This window comes from Coregonus lavaretus (genome assembly GCF_964263955.1).
Source record: "Coregonus lavaretus genome assembly, chromosome: 24".
NCBI classification, from domain to species: domain Eukaryota; kingdom Metazoa; phylum Chordata; class Actinopteri; order Salmoniformes; family Salmonidae; genus Coregonus; species Coregonus lavaretus.
This window is the reverse complement of record NC_140011.1, coordinates 7734167-7751805: the sequence shown is the minus strand read 5'-3', so window position 1 is coordinate 7751805 and position 17639 is coordinate 7734167. Positions and strand designations below refer to the sequence as shown.

Here is a 17639-nt window from a genome sequence, read left to right as displayed (position 1 = left end):
ACATAACTTGTCATAACCTGTCATAATATGGTCATAACACTGTCATGACACATATGTTTAGACCTGTTGTGACATATATTGTGTTATTTTATGGCTGCTTATGACACTTACATAAGAGGGTCAATACCCACATAACCTACCACACAAGGCAAAACATTCCATTACACCATAGCCTACTAGTCAACAGTATGTTTATGTTATATCCAATTTTTTGAAATTTACCATATTAAATTATCATTGTAATTGCGCACACATTGATGTCAGACATGCAACTACCCCAATGCTCTGTTGCTGATGAATGCAGGAGCAGATTTCAGGAGCAGTACAAGACACCCTCTTTTTAACTGATGACTGACTGACATAAGGGCATGTACTTGATAGGCCTATCTGGCTTACATGATTCTGATGGTTATAATGCTTATTGACAGTGCCATAAAGTGTATTTTCTACAAGTTCTTTCAAATATGATGAAAAAAACATGACTGGAAAAAAATCATTACAACAACAGCAAAGGATTTAAGAAACAAACTTTCAAACAAAAGGAAACTTCTTGGCAGGGAGAATGTAGGTGTCACTCTTATGTAGGTGTCATAATTAGCCATAAAATAACACAAATATGTCACAACAGGTGTATATATATGGGTCATGACAGTGTTATGACCATATTATGACAGGTTATGACCGTGTCATAATGTGTTATGACGCTAGGTGTCAAGTGAAGTGTTACCAATTTTTTTCAGGATTTGCTGATGGATTGAAGAATTCACTAAATGTTAGAAAGTAATGATGAATCATCAATGCGGTCCTTTATTTTATATGCATACAAATTGTCACTTTTCAAAATGAGATGACGACTGCCATAACGTGGTCCATAATCAACCTAATTATATGATATTCCGCAACTGCACATTTCAGTGTCAGAGTTCAGAGGGCCTACAGTGTACAGGCCCCCCGTGGGAATCGAACCCACAACCCTGGCGTTGCAAACGCCATGCTCTACCAACTGAGCTACATCCCTGCCGGCCATTCCCTCCCCTGGACAAATTGTGCGCCGCCCCATGGGTCTCCCAGTCGCAGCCGGCCACGACAGAGCCTGGATTCGAACCAGGATCTCTAGTGGCACAGCTAGCATTGCGATGCATTGCCTTCGACCACTGCGCCACTCGGGAGACTGATTGAAATTCAGAATGATTGCCATGGTAAATTCCATCAGCGGGTCTCACTTGAGGCTTAAGTTATGAAGTGCTGCAGGTGCACTGACAGCATCTGGAAGTCATTCTGAGCTGATAATTTCTCATGTTGGGCTTGGGCTCCCCAGTGGCGCAGTGGTCTAGGGCACTGCATCTCAGTGCATGAGGCGTCACTACAAATCCCCTGGTTTGATTCCAGGCTGTATCACAACCGGCCGTGATTGGGAGTCCCATAGGGTGGCGCACAATTGGCCCAGCGCCGTCCGGGTTTGGCTGGTGTAGGCTGTCATTGTAAATAAGAATTTGTTCTTAACTGACTTGCCTAGTTAAATAAAGGGGGGGGGAAAATGTTGGTGGAGTTTGTTCTCAATCCAATTGAACTTCTTTACTTCTAAAGAAAAGTAAGGATGAAAGTGCCCACAGGTGGTATGTCAAGTGTATTTAGCTAGAAAAAAAGGACTTCAAATCTACTTGTCAACTCTGTTCAAGTTTAATATGTGAAGGTTAACAAAAGCCTAAAGGAGTGTACTTATCAATCATTGGCAGTTTGGAACTTCAGAGAGAAAGGAGCTTGATATCAAGAGTAATTCTCTCCAGTCAAATATTTGAGAAATGTGCCAATTTTTTGAGTCAGACGGCACTGATGTGATTGATGAATAACGTTTTGATGCCTTGGTGCACAGAGGGGTACCAGCATGCCAGCAGAATATCATCAGCATCAAAAATACATTGGAATTTTTCACTCAAGCTCATTTTTTTGTCATCTGTGTGTGTGTGTGTGTATGAGTGTGTGTGTATGTGTGTGCGTGTGAGTGAGTGAGGTTGAGAGACAGCATACACTTGACTGAATCATCACACAATCATCAAGGCAGCAAAATGGTTCTAGTTGATTTCTGGAGACTAGGTTGTGTAATGCTAGTATGTAATGATGACCAATCACTATCCACTTCCTGTGAGTGTGGTATTACCTATTATTACCTGTAGATTGTAAAGGCTCTAACCTTTCTGAGTATGGGCTTTCTTGATTGGATGATTTTGTAAAATGTTTGTAAAAAATGTACTTGCGTTTACCCTCCACTACAGCACTGTTTACTTGCGTTTACCCTCCATTTACTGCCACACACACACATGCACGCACACATCCAGAGACCCACACACACAATAGAAGATTTATCACATATGGTGTACTGTATGGCAATGGTAAGAGCCTTCAATGTTCAACACCACAATAGAAAGATGTCTTTTGACATATAAAAGAATAAAGTAACACACCATCTCTACCGGAACTTTTCTTTTGTGAACTACTACAGTATATTCTCAAGGTGTCCAGTGTGACAAATAATTTCACTATCTGTACAGCACAAAGAAACCCACAAACTAAAACCACCGTCTCGCTCTCATACTCTCCCTCCTTCTCTTTTTCCCTCCCTCCCTCCCTCCCTCCCTCCCTCCCTCCCTCCCTCCCTCCCTCCTCAGATTCCACCATGACGCACACTCTGGATCCCAACTGCTCCAACAGCTCAGAAGACTGGAACACCTCTTACTTCAACTCCTCCAGGGATCCCCAATACCTCCTATACCCGCCCTCCCACTACACCCAACAGAACATCACCTACGTGGACTTGTACCTCCACGAGCCCTCGGTGGCGGTAGTCTTCATTGTGTTCTACCTGCTCATCTTCCTGGTCTGTATGGTGGGGAACGGCGTGGTGTGTTTCATCGTGCTGCGCAGCAAGAATATGAGGACAGTCACCAACATCTTCATACTCAATCTGGCTATTAGTGATTTGTTGGTTGGCATATTCTGTATGCCCACTACCCTGGTGGACAACATCATAACAGGTTAGTACTCAAAGGCCTCCGAACCCTTACCTTAACCCTGATCCTAACTCTAACCTAACCCTAGCTTCATGTCCACACTCCGGCTCAACCCTAACCCTCAACCACAACCCTAACCATAGCTTCACTGCATTAGCATCAAACAGCCCCCGCGATATGTAACTTTTCAGGGAAGTCAGGAATCAATATACACAATCAGTTAGGAAAGCAAAGGCTAGCTTTTTCAAACATAAATGTGCATCCTGTAGCACTAACTCCAAAAGGTTTTGGGACACTGTAATGTCCATGGAGAATAAGAGCACCTCTTCCCAGCTGCCCACTGCACTGAGGCTAGGAAACACTGTCACTACCGATAAATCTACGATAATCCAAAATTTCAACATGCATTTTGCTATGGCTGGCCATGCTTTCCAACTGGCTACCCCTACCCCGGCCACAAGCTCTGCACCCTCCGCTGCAACTTGCCCATGCCCCCCCGCTTCTCCTTCACCCAAATTCAGATAGCTGATGTTTTGAAAGAGCTGCAAAATCTGGACCCCTACATATCAGCTGGGCTAGACAATCTGGACCCTTTCTTTCGAAAATTAGCCGCCAAAATTGTCGCAACCCCTATTACCAGCCTGTTCAACCTCTCTTTCGTATCGTCTGAGATCCCTAGAGATTGGAAAGCTGCTGCGGTCATCCCCCTCTTCAAAGGGGGTGACACTCTAGATCCAAACTGTTACAGACTTATATCCATCCTGCACTGCCTTTCGAAAGTATTTGAAAGCCAAGTTAACAAACAGATCACCGACCATTTCAAATCCCACCGTACCTTCTCCGCTATGCAATCTGGTTTCCGAGCTGGTCATTTGTGCACCTCAGCCATGCTCAAGGTCCTAAACGATATTATAACCGTGATCGATAAAAGGCAGTACTGTGCAGCCATCTTCATCGACCTGGCCAAGGCTTTCGACTCTGTCAATCACTGCATTCTTATTGGCAGACTAAATAGCTTTGGTTTCTCAAATGACTGCCTTGCCTGTTTCACCAACTACTTCTCAGATAAGAGTTCAATGTGTCAAATCGGAGGGCCTGTTGTCTGGACCTCTGGCAGTCTCTATCGGGGTGCCACAGGGTTCAATTCTCGGGCCGACTCTATTCTCTGTGTATATCAATGATGTCGCTCTTCCTGCTGGTAACTCTCAGTTCCACCTCTACGCAGACGACACCATTTTGTATACATCTAGCCCTTCATTGGACACTGTGTTAACAAACCTCAAAATGAGCTTCAATGCCATACAACACTCCTTCCGCAGCCTCCAACTGCTCTTAAACGCTAGTAAAACTAAATGCATGCTCTTCAATCGAATGCTGCTTGCACCCGCCTGCCCGACTAGAATCACTACTCTCGGCGGGTCTGACTTAGAATATGTGGACAACTACAAATACCTAGCTGTCTGGTTAGACCGTAAACTCTCCTTCTAGACTCACATTAAGCATCTCCAATCCAAAGTTAAATCTAGAATCGGCTTCCTATTTGGCAACAAAGCCTCCTTCACTCATGCTGCCAAACATGCCCTCGTAAAACGGACTATCCTACCGATCCTTGACTTCGGCGATGTCATTTACAAAATAGCCTCCAACATTCTACTCAGCAAATTGGATGTAGTCTATCACAGTGCCATCCGTTTTTTCACCAAAGCCCCATATACTACCCACCACTGTGACCTGTACGCTCTCGTTGGCTGGCCCTCACTACATATTCGTCGCCAAACCCACTGGCTCCAGGTCATCTATAAATCACTGCTAGGCAAATCCCCGCCTTATCTTAGCTCATTGGTCACCATAGCAACACCCACCCATAGTATGCGCTCCAGCAGGTATTTCTCACTGGTCATCCCCAAAGCCAACACCTCCTTTGGCCACCATTCCTTCCAGTTCTCTGCTGCCAATGACTGGAACGAACTGCAAAAAATCTCTGAAGCTGGAGACTCTTATCTCACTCACTAACTTTAAGCATCAGTTGTCAGAGCACCTTACCGATCACTGCACCTGTACACAGCCCATCTGTAATTAGCCCACCCAACTACCTCATCCCCATATTGTAATTTATTTTGCTAATTTGCACCCAAGTATCTCTATTTGCACATCATCTTCTGCACATCTATCATTCCAGTGTTAATACTAAATTGTAATTATTTTGCACTATGGCCTATTTATTGCCTTACCTCCATAACTTAATACATTTGCACACACTGCATATATATATTTTCTATTGTGTTTTTGACTGTACGTTTTGTTTATCCCATATGTAACTCTGTGTTTATTTTTTTATCGCACTGCTTTGCTTTATCTTGGCCAGCTCGCAGTTGTAAATGAGAACTTGTTCTGAACTGGCTTACCTGGTTAAATAAAGGTTAAATAAATAAAATAATAAATAAAAAAATTTCCACACTTCGCCTCGACCCTAACCCTAAACAATTTTAGGATTGCCCACAGCTGTGGAGGACACGTGGGCAGGCAATCGACAGGCAGTGGCTGGTAAGGACGTGGGCGCACTGGCTCTCTCTGCCCTTGTAGGGCACCTGGTAGATGCGCCGCCTCCCGACCCAAAGGTCTTGGGTTTGAGGCTCGCTGCCGCCCATGTTAAATGTGGGTGAAAGGTACATTATCACACATCCACTTTTGTCACCCATCCATCCGTGGAACTCCACCTTGACTCTCTACAGCCAGACCTGCAGGGACATAGACCCACAATCTCTGCCCACTCACATTCCCTCTCACTGGGCCTGAGAGTACACCTGCTGTCAGGGCTCTAAAGTATGACCATTTTGGTCGAATATGCTCTTAAGTATTTTGTTGTGCTATTTTGGAAGCACCGTGCGCCTAGACCAGTGCTACCAATTATTTTTGTTAATTTAGAGTCCAGCCCGAGGTGCTGGTAACCCGGGACTAAGAGACCGACTTGGCGGTCGTCTGCAGGGAGTGAGAACCAGGCGTGGGAAGCACCAAGCCCTTCCCCAATAGCCGCCTACACATTTACTAGGGCCATGTAAAGAACTCAACCCTCCACAGGGCTTCAGACTGACCTTGGGGTCGCCGGAGGGCTTCTTTAGTTGTCGAAAACCATTACCTGTCTGGTCGACCTGGAACCGAGTGGGGCTACTATGGAAGAGGCTGCAAAGTCTACAAACGCCCTGGTACCCACAGAGCTTCGGTTTTGCATAGTCAGTGGTGGACAAAAACTCCAACACCCAAGTTGAAACATTAATAAGTCAAAAACAAAAAGTCTAGAAATGCATTTCCCCATAATCAGATACATTTTTAGATCATGTTAAATATAGGATAACCGTGTTAGAAGGTGAGGGCAGCAGGGGGAGGGCTTTTCGGGGGGTTCGACCGAGGGTAACTGTAGTCCAAATATGGGGGCTCATTGCATTAACGGCCTGCCCGGCCCTCACACTCTGTCTCTGACTCTGTTTGTAGCCATTGGCCCTTGCCCTTCTGCGTGCACCTGGTAACATGCTACTTAACTGGTTCTAGCTGAAGCTAGGGGCCCAAAGACCAGGCCCGGGAATGAGATGGGGGTGAGAGGTTTTTGAGAGGTTTTTGTTCTCAACCCCACTACAGTGTCGCGGAACCTAAGGTTTGATTCTAGTCGAAGCTAAAGACCCGAAGGCTAGGTCCGGGAATGAGATTGGGGGCGAGAGGTTATTGTCACAGTGTCGTGGAACCTATGATTTACAGTGTCCGCGCGCCCGTGAGGGTCCTGCATGAGACGGAAACCCATCAGATCCGTGTTTCAATTCCAGAGGGAGGCACTAGAGCCAGTCGGACGCTACCCAGGAAACCCAGGCAAAAGCCCTGTCCTGACCACAAGCTCCCCGAGCCAAGGGAGAGAGAGGCGGGGGGAGTGAGCCCCCTACCCTACCCTTCCGACAGCAGAGGTTTGAATTAGGCAGCGCTATGCAGAGTACAACAGGGGAACAAGTGGGAAGACCCGGTTCACCAGCGACCCCCCTCGGACGCAGCCTTGATGCTGTGCGTAACGAGGAAAGGGGGAGTCAGTCGGGGCACAACCCAGGCTATGGGAACCAACAGGTCTGTGTTGGGAGAGAGAGGTGGGAAGACCCGGTTCACCAGCCACCCCCAATCCACCTTGGACTCAGCCGTGAGGCCTTGCCTAACGGGGAAAGGGGGAAAAGCCAGTCGGGCGCAAGCCAGGCGATTGGAAAAAACAAGTCTGTATTGCGAGAGAGACAAGAATATAAATATCAGGGATTTACTTTAGCAAGAACCGCACTCTGGAGCCAACGCACACTGGATCCATGCACCTGGTATCTGAGCTGGATAGGGGGAAAGCTCTAGGGGCCCCCAAGGGTGTGCTGGGGGTCCATGGCCTGGTTGGGGGAGACCCTAACTGGGGGGACCAAGGCCCCTACACGGGGTCAGTCACAGGGGGGAGGCACTGGCCGTTTTAGAGCGGTTTAACCACGGGCACCTACCTGGTCACCCAATACAAATCAATAGGAGCATTTTGAAAAAAATAACAGTCCCACTTTTCAACCTTCTCCCTTGGCCCTCTCTGGAGCTCCAGACAGTCTCCCACTGACATGATGACTTCTGCCCCACTCGAGGCACCCATTTTCTGGGTTTCACTCCTGCCTCACCCTCTCTGGAGCTCCACGTCTTACACTGGAGCTCCATAGTCTAAGTCCAGAACTCTAGGCCTACACTCCCAGCCTGCCCTCTCCCTGGACCTGAGACCACGGCCTACTCCCTAAGGCCACCCTATAGAGCTCCACACTGTCCTTCACAGCCTAAGTTCAGCCCTGCACACGGTAACCCACTCTTAAGAATGAATGAAAGATCCACGGCCAGGGAGGGCTGAGGCAGACCCAGGGAGGCTAGCCTTGCCCCCGGATAAAAATATATACAGGACCAGTCAAAAGTTTGGACACACCCACTCATTCCAGGGTTGATCTTTATTTGTACTATTTTCTATATTGTAGAATAATAGTGAAGACATCAAAACTATGAAATACGTTTTGGAATAATGTAGTAACCAAAAAAGTGTTAAACAAATCAAAATATATTTTATATTTGAGATTCTTCAAATAGCCACCTTTTGCCTTGATGACAGCTTTGCACACTCTTGGCATTCTCTCAACCATGAATGCATTTCAATTAACAGGTGTGCCTTAATTTGTGGAATTTCTTTCCTTCTTAAAGTGTTTGAGCCAATCAGTTGTGTTGTTACAAGGTGGGGGGGGGGGGGGGGTTTACAGAGGATAGCCGTATTTGATAAAAGACCAAGTCCATATTCTGGCAAGAACAGCTCAAATAAGCAAAGCGAAATGACAGTCCATCATTACTTTAGGACATGAAGGTCAGTCAATATGGAACATTTCAAGAACTTTGAAACTTTCTTCAAGTGCAGTAGCAAAAACCATCAAGCGCTATGATTAAATTATGCACAATTATAGACTTAGACTTCCGAAAGTCACATCACAGCCCATACTCTTCGAATATTTCCCCCACTTTTACGCCTTGCTTTTTACGACAGCTAAAGAAAAATTTCTCGGATCCCTGATAACCACTTAGAGATGGGCGGATTTGGTGGAAGTGCTGTAGCCAGTCAAATCCCTCTTCCGACAAGACAATTCGAGATTCCCCGAAAGCATAATTGGTTTTGTGGGTATAAACACATACAGTGGGGAAAAAAAGTATTTAGTCAGCCACCAATTGTGCAAGTTCTCCCACTTAAAAAGATGAGAGAGGCCTGTAATTTTCATCATAGGTACATGTCAACTATGACAGACAAAATGAGGAAAAAAAATCCAGAAAATCACATTGTAGGATTTTTAATGAATTTATTTGCAAATTATGGTGGAAAATAAGTATTTGGTCAATAACAAAAGTTTCTCAATACTTTGTTATATACCCTTTGTTGGCAATGACACAGGTCAAGTGTTTTCTGTAAGTCTTCACAAGGTTTTCACACACTGTTGCTGGTATTTTGGCCCATTCCTCCATGCAGATCTCCTCTAGAGGTAGCTTAGTGGGTAAGAGCGTTGTGCCAGTAACCGAAAGGTCGCTGGTTCTAATCCCCGAGCCGACTAGGTGAAAAATCTGTCGATGTGCCCTTGAGCAAGGCACTTAACCCTAATTGCTCCTGTAAGTCGCTCTGGATAAGAGCGTCTGCTAAATGACTAAAATGTAAAATGTAAATGTAATGTTTTGGGGCTGTCGCTGGGCAACACAGACTTTCAACTCCCTCCAAAGATTTTCTATGGGGTTGAGATCTGGAGACTGGCTAGGCTACTCCAGGACCTTGAAATGCTTCTTACGAAGCCACTCCTTCGTTGCCCGGGCGGTGTGTTTTGGATCATTGTCATGCTGAAAGACCCAGCCACGTTTCATCTTCAATGCCCTTGCTGATGGAAGGAGGTTTTCACTCAAAATCTCACGATACATGGCCCCATTAATTCTTTCCTTTACACGGATCAGTCGTCCTGGTCCCTTTGCAGAAAAACAGCCCCAAAGCATGATGTTTCCACCCCCATGCTTCACAGTAGGTATGGTGTTCTTTGGATGCAACTCAGCATTCTTTGTCCTCCAAACACAACGAGTTGATTTTTTACCAAAAAGTTCTATTTTGGTTTCATCTGACCATATGAAATTCTCCCAATCCTCTTCTGGATCATCCAAATGCACTCTAGCAAACTTCAGACGGGCCTGGACATGTACTGGCTTAAGCAGGGGGACACGTCTGGCACTGCAGGATTTGAGTCCCTGGCGGCGTAGTGTGTTACTGATGGTAGGCTTTGTTACTTTGGTCCCAGCTCTCTGCAGGTCATTCACTAGGTCCCACCGTGTGGTTCTGGGATTTTTGCTCACCGTTCTTGTGATCATTTTGACCCCACGGGGTGAGATCTTGCGTGGAGCCCCATTATTAAGGTTGTAACCTTAATAATTGTTCAATCGTTTCGTTCTGAACAGAACCACAATTCTTTTCATTCCGTTTCACTGTTCCGACTAGCAAATTTAATTTCTGAACCGGTTCCAAAAATCCCAAAGTACAGGTTTATATTGTTCCTTTTTGTTCCTTTTTTAACCTGTGAAATCTACATTGTTTTTACATTCAGCTCATTAAAATACTTCACCAATCAGTGCGGATAGAGCAGCTTGCTAAGGAGCGGGCAAGCTACCTAGTTGTTTACAGACAAGTGTAGGGCACGAGATGAGACTGACATTTTGCGGGTGGGGAGAGAGCAAGAGAGGGTGGAAGAGGAGGCTTGGCTTGAATCCCTGGTAGTGTAGAGATGATAAAAGTCTGCTTAAAGGTCATGATATTCTGATGAAACCAGATCAAAGTATGATGACTAAAGTATGAAAAATGACTGTTGCTTCTACATGAATAAAGTTTGATCATAAAGTTACTGGTCCCCTCCCCCATGCCAAACACTTGGAATCAGGAGGCGGGATTATTAAAGGGATAGGGTGACATCCTCATAACTCTCATTTTTATACACCAATGGTAACATCATATTCTCTTACCTCATTTATATAAGTACCGCCTTGTAACCAACATCTGAGAAGGTGTGTTTGTGGAGGGGCGTGGTTTATATAACTAGATAGCTACTCTACTGGTGCCAAAAGTTGACTGTAGGGTGTCAGCAAATATAATTAAAAGTTTACACTATTCATCTATGGCAAAGATACTTAAATGTCTCCCCTTTTATCTGTATCTGATGTTAGCTAGTTACTGGCTAGCTAGGTCTTCAGCCAGCATGGAACAAAAGGGGGGGAGGGTCATTCAAAACTGTGACGCAGTTGTCATTTCGACACATCTGTCAGTGCTGCTGTGACCTGCATCACAAGAGACATGCCAAATGGGAGATGTAAAAACAATTAACATCATTGATGCAATTTCAATGTTGTTTGAGTTGTTTTGTATATCACCACATTTTCTTGAGATTATTTTTCTGCAACACTGCTCACTGCATCGAAGTTTCTTGATATAGGCGTTTCAAAGAGCTGTCAATCAAGGCGAGCTCATGAATATAAGCTCTCCGCCCACTTAGCCTGTCTTTTCTAACTTCCTGGTAGTTAGCCATGAGAGAAAAAGTACCTTTTCTCAAATTCTGAGCGTTTCTATCCCCCAAAATAGTCACTCAAAAGGCTATTTTACATGGGAATCAATGACTGTTTGGGACCTTTAAGTAAAATATGGGCTTTTAACTAAAACTGTTATGACTTTGACTTTTTATTATTAGATGGTTTATAAGAGTTTTAGGCAGTAGAGATAATAATATATAAGTAGATAATAATAGCCTAATCATTGTATCTGTCCCTAGCAAATAAATCAATACATTAAAACAATGTATTTATTTAAAAAGAAATACACATTCAATCACCAACAGTCAAGTCAGATGCATGGCACCATTATGGTTTGGTTTGTGCTCATTTGCAGCACATAGGCCTACAATAATTTCTTGAGCCAAAGGTTGGATTCTAACCATTATAAATTGCAAATCATTCATTCTTAAACATTTACTATAGCTATAACATTGTACAACATTGACAGACAACAAAGGAAGACGATAGACACGGGAATATAAATTGATCATCGATATTATAACACCGTAAGCCATTTTAGGATCAAAAGAAGGGCGTCTTCCTCTTACATGCCACTGGCCACTTTAAAAAAAAATTATTGCCCGGTTTTTGTGTTTGGAATGGCACGGTTACTATGGGAGATTTAGCTGTCATAATGCAAAGGTGCGTTTGTAGGCCAATTTTGAATCTGTAGAATGCCTGCATTAATCATAATGCTAATTTACTGGACAGCGAGCAATTGACAGTGAGCAGTGAGCAAAATAACCATTGACAGGAAGTTGACAATGGCTTATTAATAGGCATAAATAAATTGTATTTCTATGGTTGCAGTCCTCAAAGATGAAATTGCATTGAATCAAATTAATAATCAGATTCAATGATTTACCACCCATAGGGCTAGGGTACTTCTAGAGCAGGGGTCGGTAATCTTTTTTTGTGTGAAGTGCCAATTTCCAATTTATCCTACCATTTCTAACCATCTGCGTGCCAATTTACAATTGATCCTATCATATCTAACCATCTGCGTGCCAGTTATGATTTTCATATGTGCATTATAACTAATTGTGACTGTTGAATGTCTAATTGCGCACAAACGGATGCATTCCATAGGTCGCTATACAGAGGTGCTGTCCATTAGCACCACGGAGCTCCACTATAGGCCTGCCTGCATCAGATGAGCGATGCCGCACCAAGGCGCTGTCCAAGGTGTTGAATCCGGCGCCGTCTTCGCTCCTTTTAACCCTGCCATTGTCCTAGGGTCAAAATGACCCGCCACTGTGTTGAACCAACTTTATTTAATTTTTATATTTTTTTGATCATTTGTGAGAAGGAGGCAGTGATACTTTAAAGTCTCACTGCCTCCTTCTCACAAATGATCCCAAAAATATAAAAATTAAATAAAGTTGGTTCAACACAGTGGCGGGTCATTTTGACCCTAGGACAACGGGAGGGTTAAAACGCATCTATAGATCTTTGTATTGTACTTCCTGATTTTCGCCATTGTTTGGTCGATGTTGTTTGGCAAGCCTCCTTGATGATTGTAAGTAATTCCTTTGATGTTATGCCTCTTATTCCATTGCATTATGTGTATTTGTCTGGCATGCAGTTGTGGTCAGCAGTTTTAATGGGATGGTCATTTTAATTTTGATGTCTGCATTTGAAGTCGGCCTTATTGTGACTTGATGGCCTGTAGTAAGTCGCTCTGGATAAGAGCGTCTGCTAAATGACAAAAAATGTAAATGTAAAAATGTAGTGGCTTTATGTATATTTCGTTTCGTAAAGCTGTCTAAATGTTGGTTTTATTTATGGTTTTGATTTATGGACAATATTCCTTTCGATGCGTTTAATCAAGATAGAATCAAGATTTAGTATCAAGTGTCTTCTGCTGTTTTCAATTGCATTTATCAAACATTTCAATTGGAACACTTGGAAATATGATTTATACATCTTCGTTTATAATAATTATAATACTAATGTGTATAAAGAACCTCCTGTTTCATGTATTTTTGTGGAACAGTCCCATTTCAATATAGGCTACAAAACTACAAAGGCCAAATAATACATGTGATTAAAAAATAACATTATGTATTGAAAAATACAAGGTTCAATCAAAATAAACGACTGAGATGACTGTTAGGCCTACCAACAGCCCTAAACAAAACTGAATGTAAGAAAAAACTATCTTATTTCCATATTATCAACTCCACATTTCCATATCTGCTGCTGAGAATCGTAGCCTACTCAGTCTCCCCCGTCTTATTCCAAATCCCCTGCAACACACAAATACACACACACACACACACACACACACACACACACGTTCACATTACTACTTGCTGAAATGTACTGGCATGAACATTACAAGGTTGTATTATTTGGTGTTGAAAATCACATCTTACCAATTTAGTGCAATCCTTGTCCCTGCTTTCCATTGCAGAGCCGCGTAATATCTGGGTTATATTTGGAGACTTGAGCTGCACACAGGCCTCTGAGTGGTCCGTTGTCAGCCGGCTGCGTGAGGGGCTCAGGATTGACTTCATGTGTGAAATGATCTTTTCACATATACGTGGATCCAAATGCTAAAATCATTGCACCTGCAACCTTCTTCAGACTGTCAAATTTCACAAGCAGGCTCTTCCAACAATGGATGATGGAGCCCCCCTGATCTCTCCTAATCCCTTCCAGTTCTTTGCACAGCTCCGTGAATTTTGATGACTCAAGCTCTGGGTAGTTTTGGCCCTTTTCAGCCAGAAAGGCTTTAACCATATCCAAACACTCCACGAACAGTTCCAGAATCTTCTCTCCACTTAACCACCTGCCACTGCAGTGAGGAGGCAAGTCTTTGTGGATTTGTTCCATCTCTTCCAGCAGTGACCGAAACTGTCTGTGTGTCAAAGATGAGCGAGCAACAAGGAAATTCACGATTTTAACTACAGTAGCCATCACAGTACCTAAATCGGAATGTGAAATCTTGGAACACAGATTCTCTAGGTGAATGATACAGTGAAATGTAACCACGGGGTGGCCAATCTTATCTTCAATCAGCTTTGCGCTAATCTTTTATAGTGGGGGCACCATCAGTTGTAATAGCGAATATGTTTTTAATATCGACACCTCTCTCCTCAAAATTATCAGATTTTAGCATGTCAATCTTGGCGGGGCAAAAAAATAAATAATGTGGGATGCATGCCAGCAAAGCCACTACACAACACAACACTAAACAATACATTAATTGCACTATAATGGTGACAGACGGGCCCCACAAACTGCTAGGGCCTACATAAATCTGTGCCATCAGCAGAGTCCCAACAGCAGTCCAAACACCATACCACTGCTACACCTGGCTATCAGCAGAGTCTTGTCTGGCAGCGAAACAATTCATTCAGCCTCATTTACTGCCTATGGCATAAGGAGTTGACAAGCAGATAAGAGGCAATCCGTAATTTCAATTAAGACATTAATGAGCGAGCTAGGACGGACGTAGTCAATATAACTATTTGTTCAACACTTTTGAAATGTACAGCGACAGAATTCAGAACATGGGCCGTTTTTACAGTGTTCTCCCTGTACACCAAGTCAGAACCGTAGGATAAATAAAGGGGGCATATAAGCAGACAATTTACATTTTAGCAGACACTCTTATCCAGAGTGACTTACAGTTAGTGAGTGCATACATTTTCCTACTGGCCGCCCGTGGGAATCGAACCCACAACCCTGGCGTAATGGGTCTTTGAACAGTTCTGGCAGACACAGGCATGTCTTTTATCTTTGAGATGATTGTGTCTTTGTTAGGCAATCCATCAAATAAAGCCTGCGAACTACTGAGGAAAGCCTCCTTGATATATTCCCCATCAGTAAATGGTTTTCCATGTTAAGCAACGCACTGCGCAACTTTGTAGCTCCCCTCTGTTGTTGCTTGATGTTTGACTGCATGTAGATTTGTAAACACACTGCTTTGCTTTTCATACCTGGACACAGCCCTCTTGATTCATTCAGCCTTGTCCTCCTCATCCTTTAAGTTTTTCTCATGTCTCGTTTCAAAATGACATTGTACACTTGACGTCCGACGAACAACAGTTTTACAACAGAGAGCGCAAACAGCCTGGCCTTTCAGTAAAACGAATCCATATTCCTTTGTCTAAGAGGCAATGTATGAGTGGACATCTGCCTTATTTTTCTTTGCTTATGACATTTTGCACCCTAAAATTGTTTTAATAACAAAAGAAAGCTTGCTAGCTCCTAGCTATGTGAAAACGAATCTCTAATCTCAGTGCCGCCTTGGTTTTGAATTTGGCGGCAGAGGCGGGTTGTCTTGCGCTGAACTAATAATATGAAACTCCTGCAAAATCATGAAAGCCCTTTGGCTAATCAGATTAGACATGCCTTGGGAACTACAACATTGCAGTGAATATCAATGCAATTTCGAAACCAATGCATGCATTTTCAATAATTTTCTCCAGTTTATATATTTTTTAAAAGAGGCGTAAAATAAGTGAGATAATAAACGTCAAATCCAAGGCATAAAAAAACAATTTTTTACAATATTTTTTTGGGGTGGTTTGGCAAGCCTTGGTGTGCTAAGGCAAATACCCTCCAGTGCGAAGGCATTTAAAATTACCTTTTTGTATTTAATAAATCCAATGTGAAACAATAGTATCCTTAACTAGCATTGAAAAAGTGAATCCATTCTTCTCTAATAAAAAAAAGTTAAGTAGGATACAGTGCCTTGCAAAAGTATTCATCCACCTTGGCATTTTTCCTATTTTGTTGCATTACAACCTGTAATTTAAATGGATTTTTATTTGGATTTCATGTAATAGACATACACAAAATAGTCCAAATTGGTAAAGTGCCACATGATCTGTCACATGAGGGAAAAAAGTATTTGATCCCCTGCTGATTTTGTACGTTTGCCCACTGACAAAAACATGATCAGTCTATAATTCTAATGGTAGGTTTATTTGAACAGTGAGAGACAGAATAACAACAAAACAATCCAGAAAAACGCATGTAAAAAATGTTATGAATTGATTTGCATTTTAATGACGAAACATGATTTAGTACTTGGTGGCAAAACACTTGTTGGCAATCACAGAGGTCAGACGTTTCTTGTAGTTGGCCACCAGGTTTGCACACATCTCAGGAGGGATTTTGTCCCACTCCTCTTTGCAGATCTTCTCCAAGTCATTAAGGTTTCGAAGCTGACGTTTGGCAACTCGAACCTTCAGCTCCTTCCACAGATTTTCTATGGGATTAAGGTCTGGAGACTGGCTATGCACTCCAGGACCTTAATGTGCTTCTTCTTGAGCCACTCCTTTGTTGCCTTGGCCGTGTGTTTTGGGTCATTGTCATGCTGGAATACCCATCCACAACCCATTTTCAATGCCCTGGCTGAGGGAAGGAGGTTCTCACCCAAGATTTGACGGTACATGGCCCCGTCCATCGTCCCTTTGATGCGGTGAAGTTGTCCTGTCCCCTTAGCAGAAAAACACCCCCAAAGCATAATGTTTCCACCTCCATGTTTGACGGTGGGGATGGTGTTCTTGGGGTCATAGGCAGCATTCCTCCTCCTCCAAACACAGTGAGTTGAGTTGATGCTAAAGAGCTCCATTTTGGTCTCATCTGACCACAACACTTTCACCCAGTTCTCCTCTGAATCATTCAGATGTTCATTGGCAAACTTCAGACAGGCCTGTATATGTGCTTTCTTGAGCAGGAGGACCTTGCGGGCGCTGCAAGATTTCAGTCCTTCACGGCGTAGTGTGTTACCAATTGTTTTCTTGGTGACTATGGTCCCAGCTGCCTTGAGATCATTGACAAGATCCTCCCGTGTAGTTCTGGGCTGATTCCTCACCGTTCTCATGATCATTGCAACTCCACGAGGTGAGATCTTGCATAGAGCCCCAGGCCGAGGGAGACAGTTATTTTGTGTTTCTTCCAGTTGCGAATAAATGCACCAACTGTTGTCACCTTCTCACCAAGCTGCTTGGCGATGGTCTTGTAGCCCATTCCAGCCTTGTGTAGGTCTACAATCTTGTCCCTGACATCCTTGGAGAGCTCTTTGGTCTTGGCCATGGTGGAGAGTTTGGAATCTGATTGATTGATTGCTTCTGTGGACAGGTGTCTTTTATACAGGTAACAAGCTGAGATTAGGAGCACTCCCTTTAAGAGTGTGCTCCTAATCTCAGCTCGTTACCTGTATAAAAGACACCCGGGAGCCAGAAATCTTTCTGATTGAGAGGGGTCAAATACTTATTTCCCTCATTAAAATGCAATTCAATTTATAACATTTTTTACATGAGTTTTTCTGTTTTTGTTGTTGTTATTCTGTCTCTCACTGTTCAAATAAACCTACCATTAAAATTATAGACTGATCATTTCTTTGTCAGTGGGCAAACGTACAAAATCAGCAGAGGATAAAATACTTTTTTCCCTCACTGTAGGAGTACCTATTTCACTGTTAACCGCACAACACAGAATAGCCACATGTGCGCACTCCCTCAAATG

General features: G+C 43.4%; 1 protein-coding gene across 1 annotated transcript in view; it reads left to right on the top strand.

Moving 5' to 3' along the window:
• Window positions 1–2674: 2674 nt before the first annotated feature.
• LOC311099386 (neuropeptide FF receptor 2-like) overlaps window positions 2675–17639 on the top strand; it is a gene marked incomplete at both ends in the record, with an annotated part of 51758 nt that continues 36793 nt past the window's right edge. Inside the window, one exon of the mRNA XM_084140087.1 lies at window positions 2675–3032. Within this exon, the coding sequence (XP_083996213.1) occupies window positions 2675–3032 (358 nt within the window). The remainder of the gene's footprint in view (window positions 3033–17639) is intronic.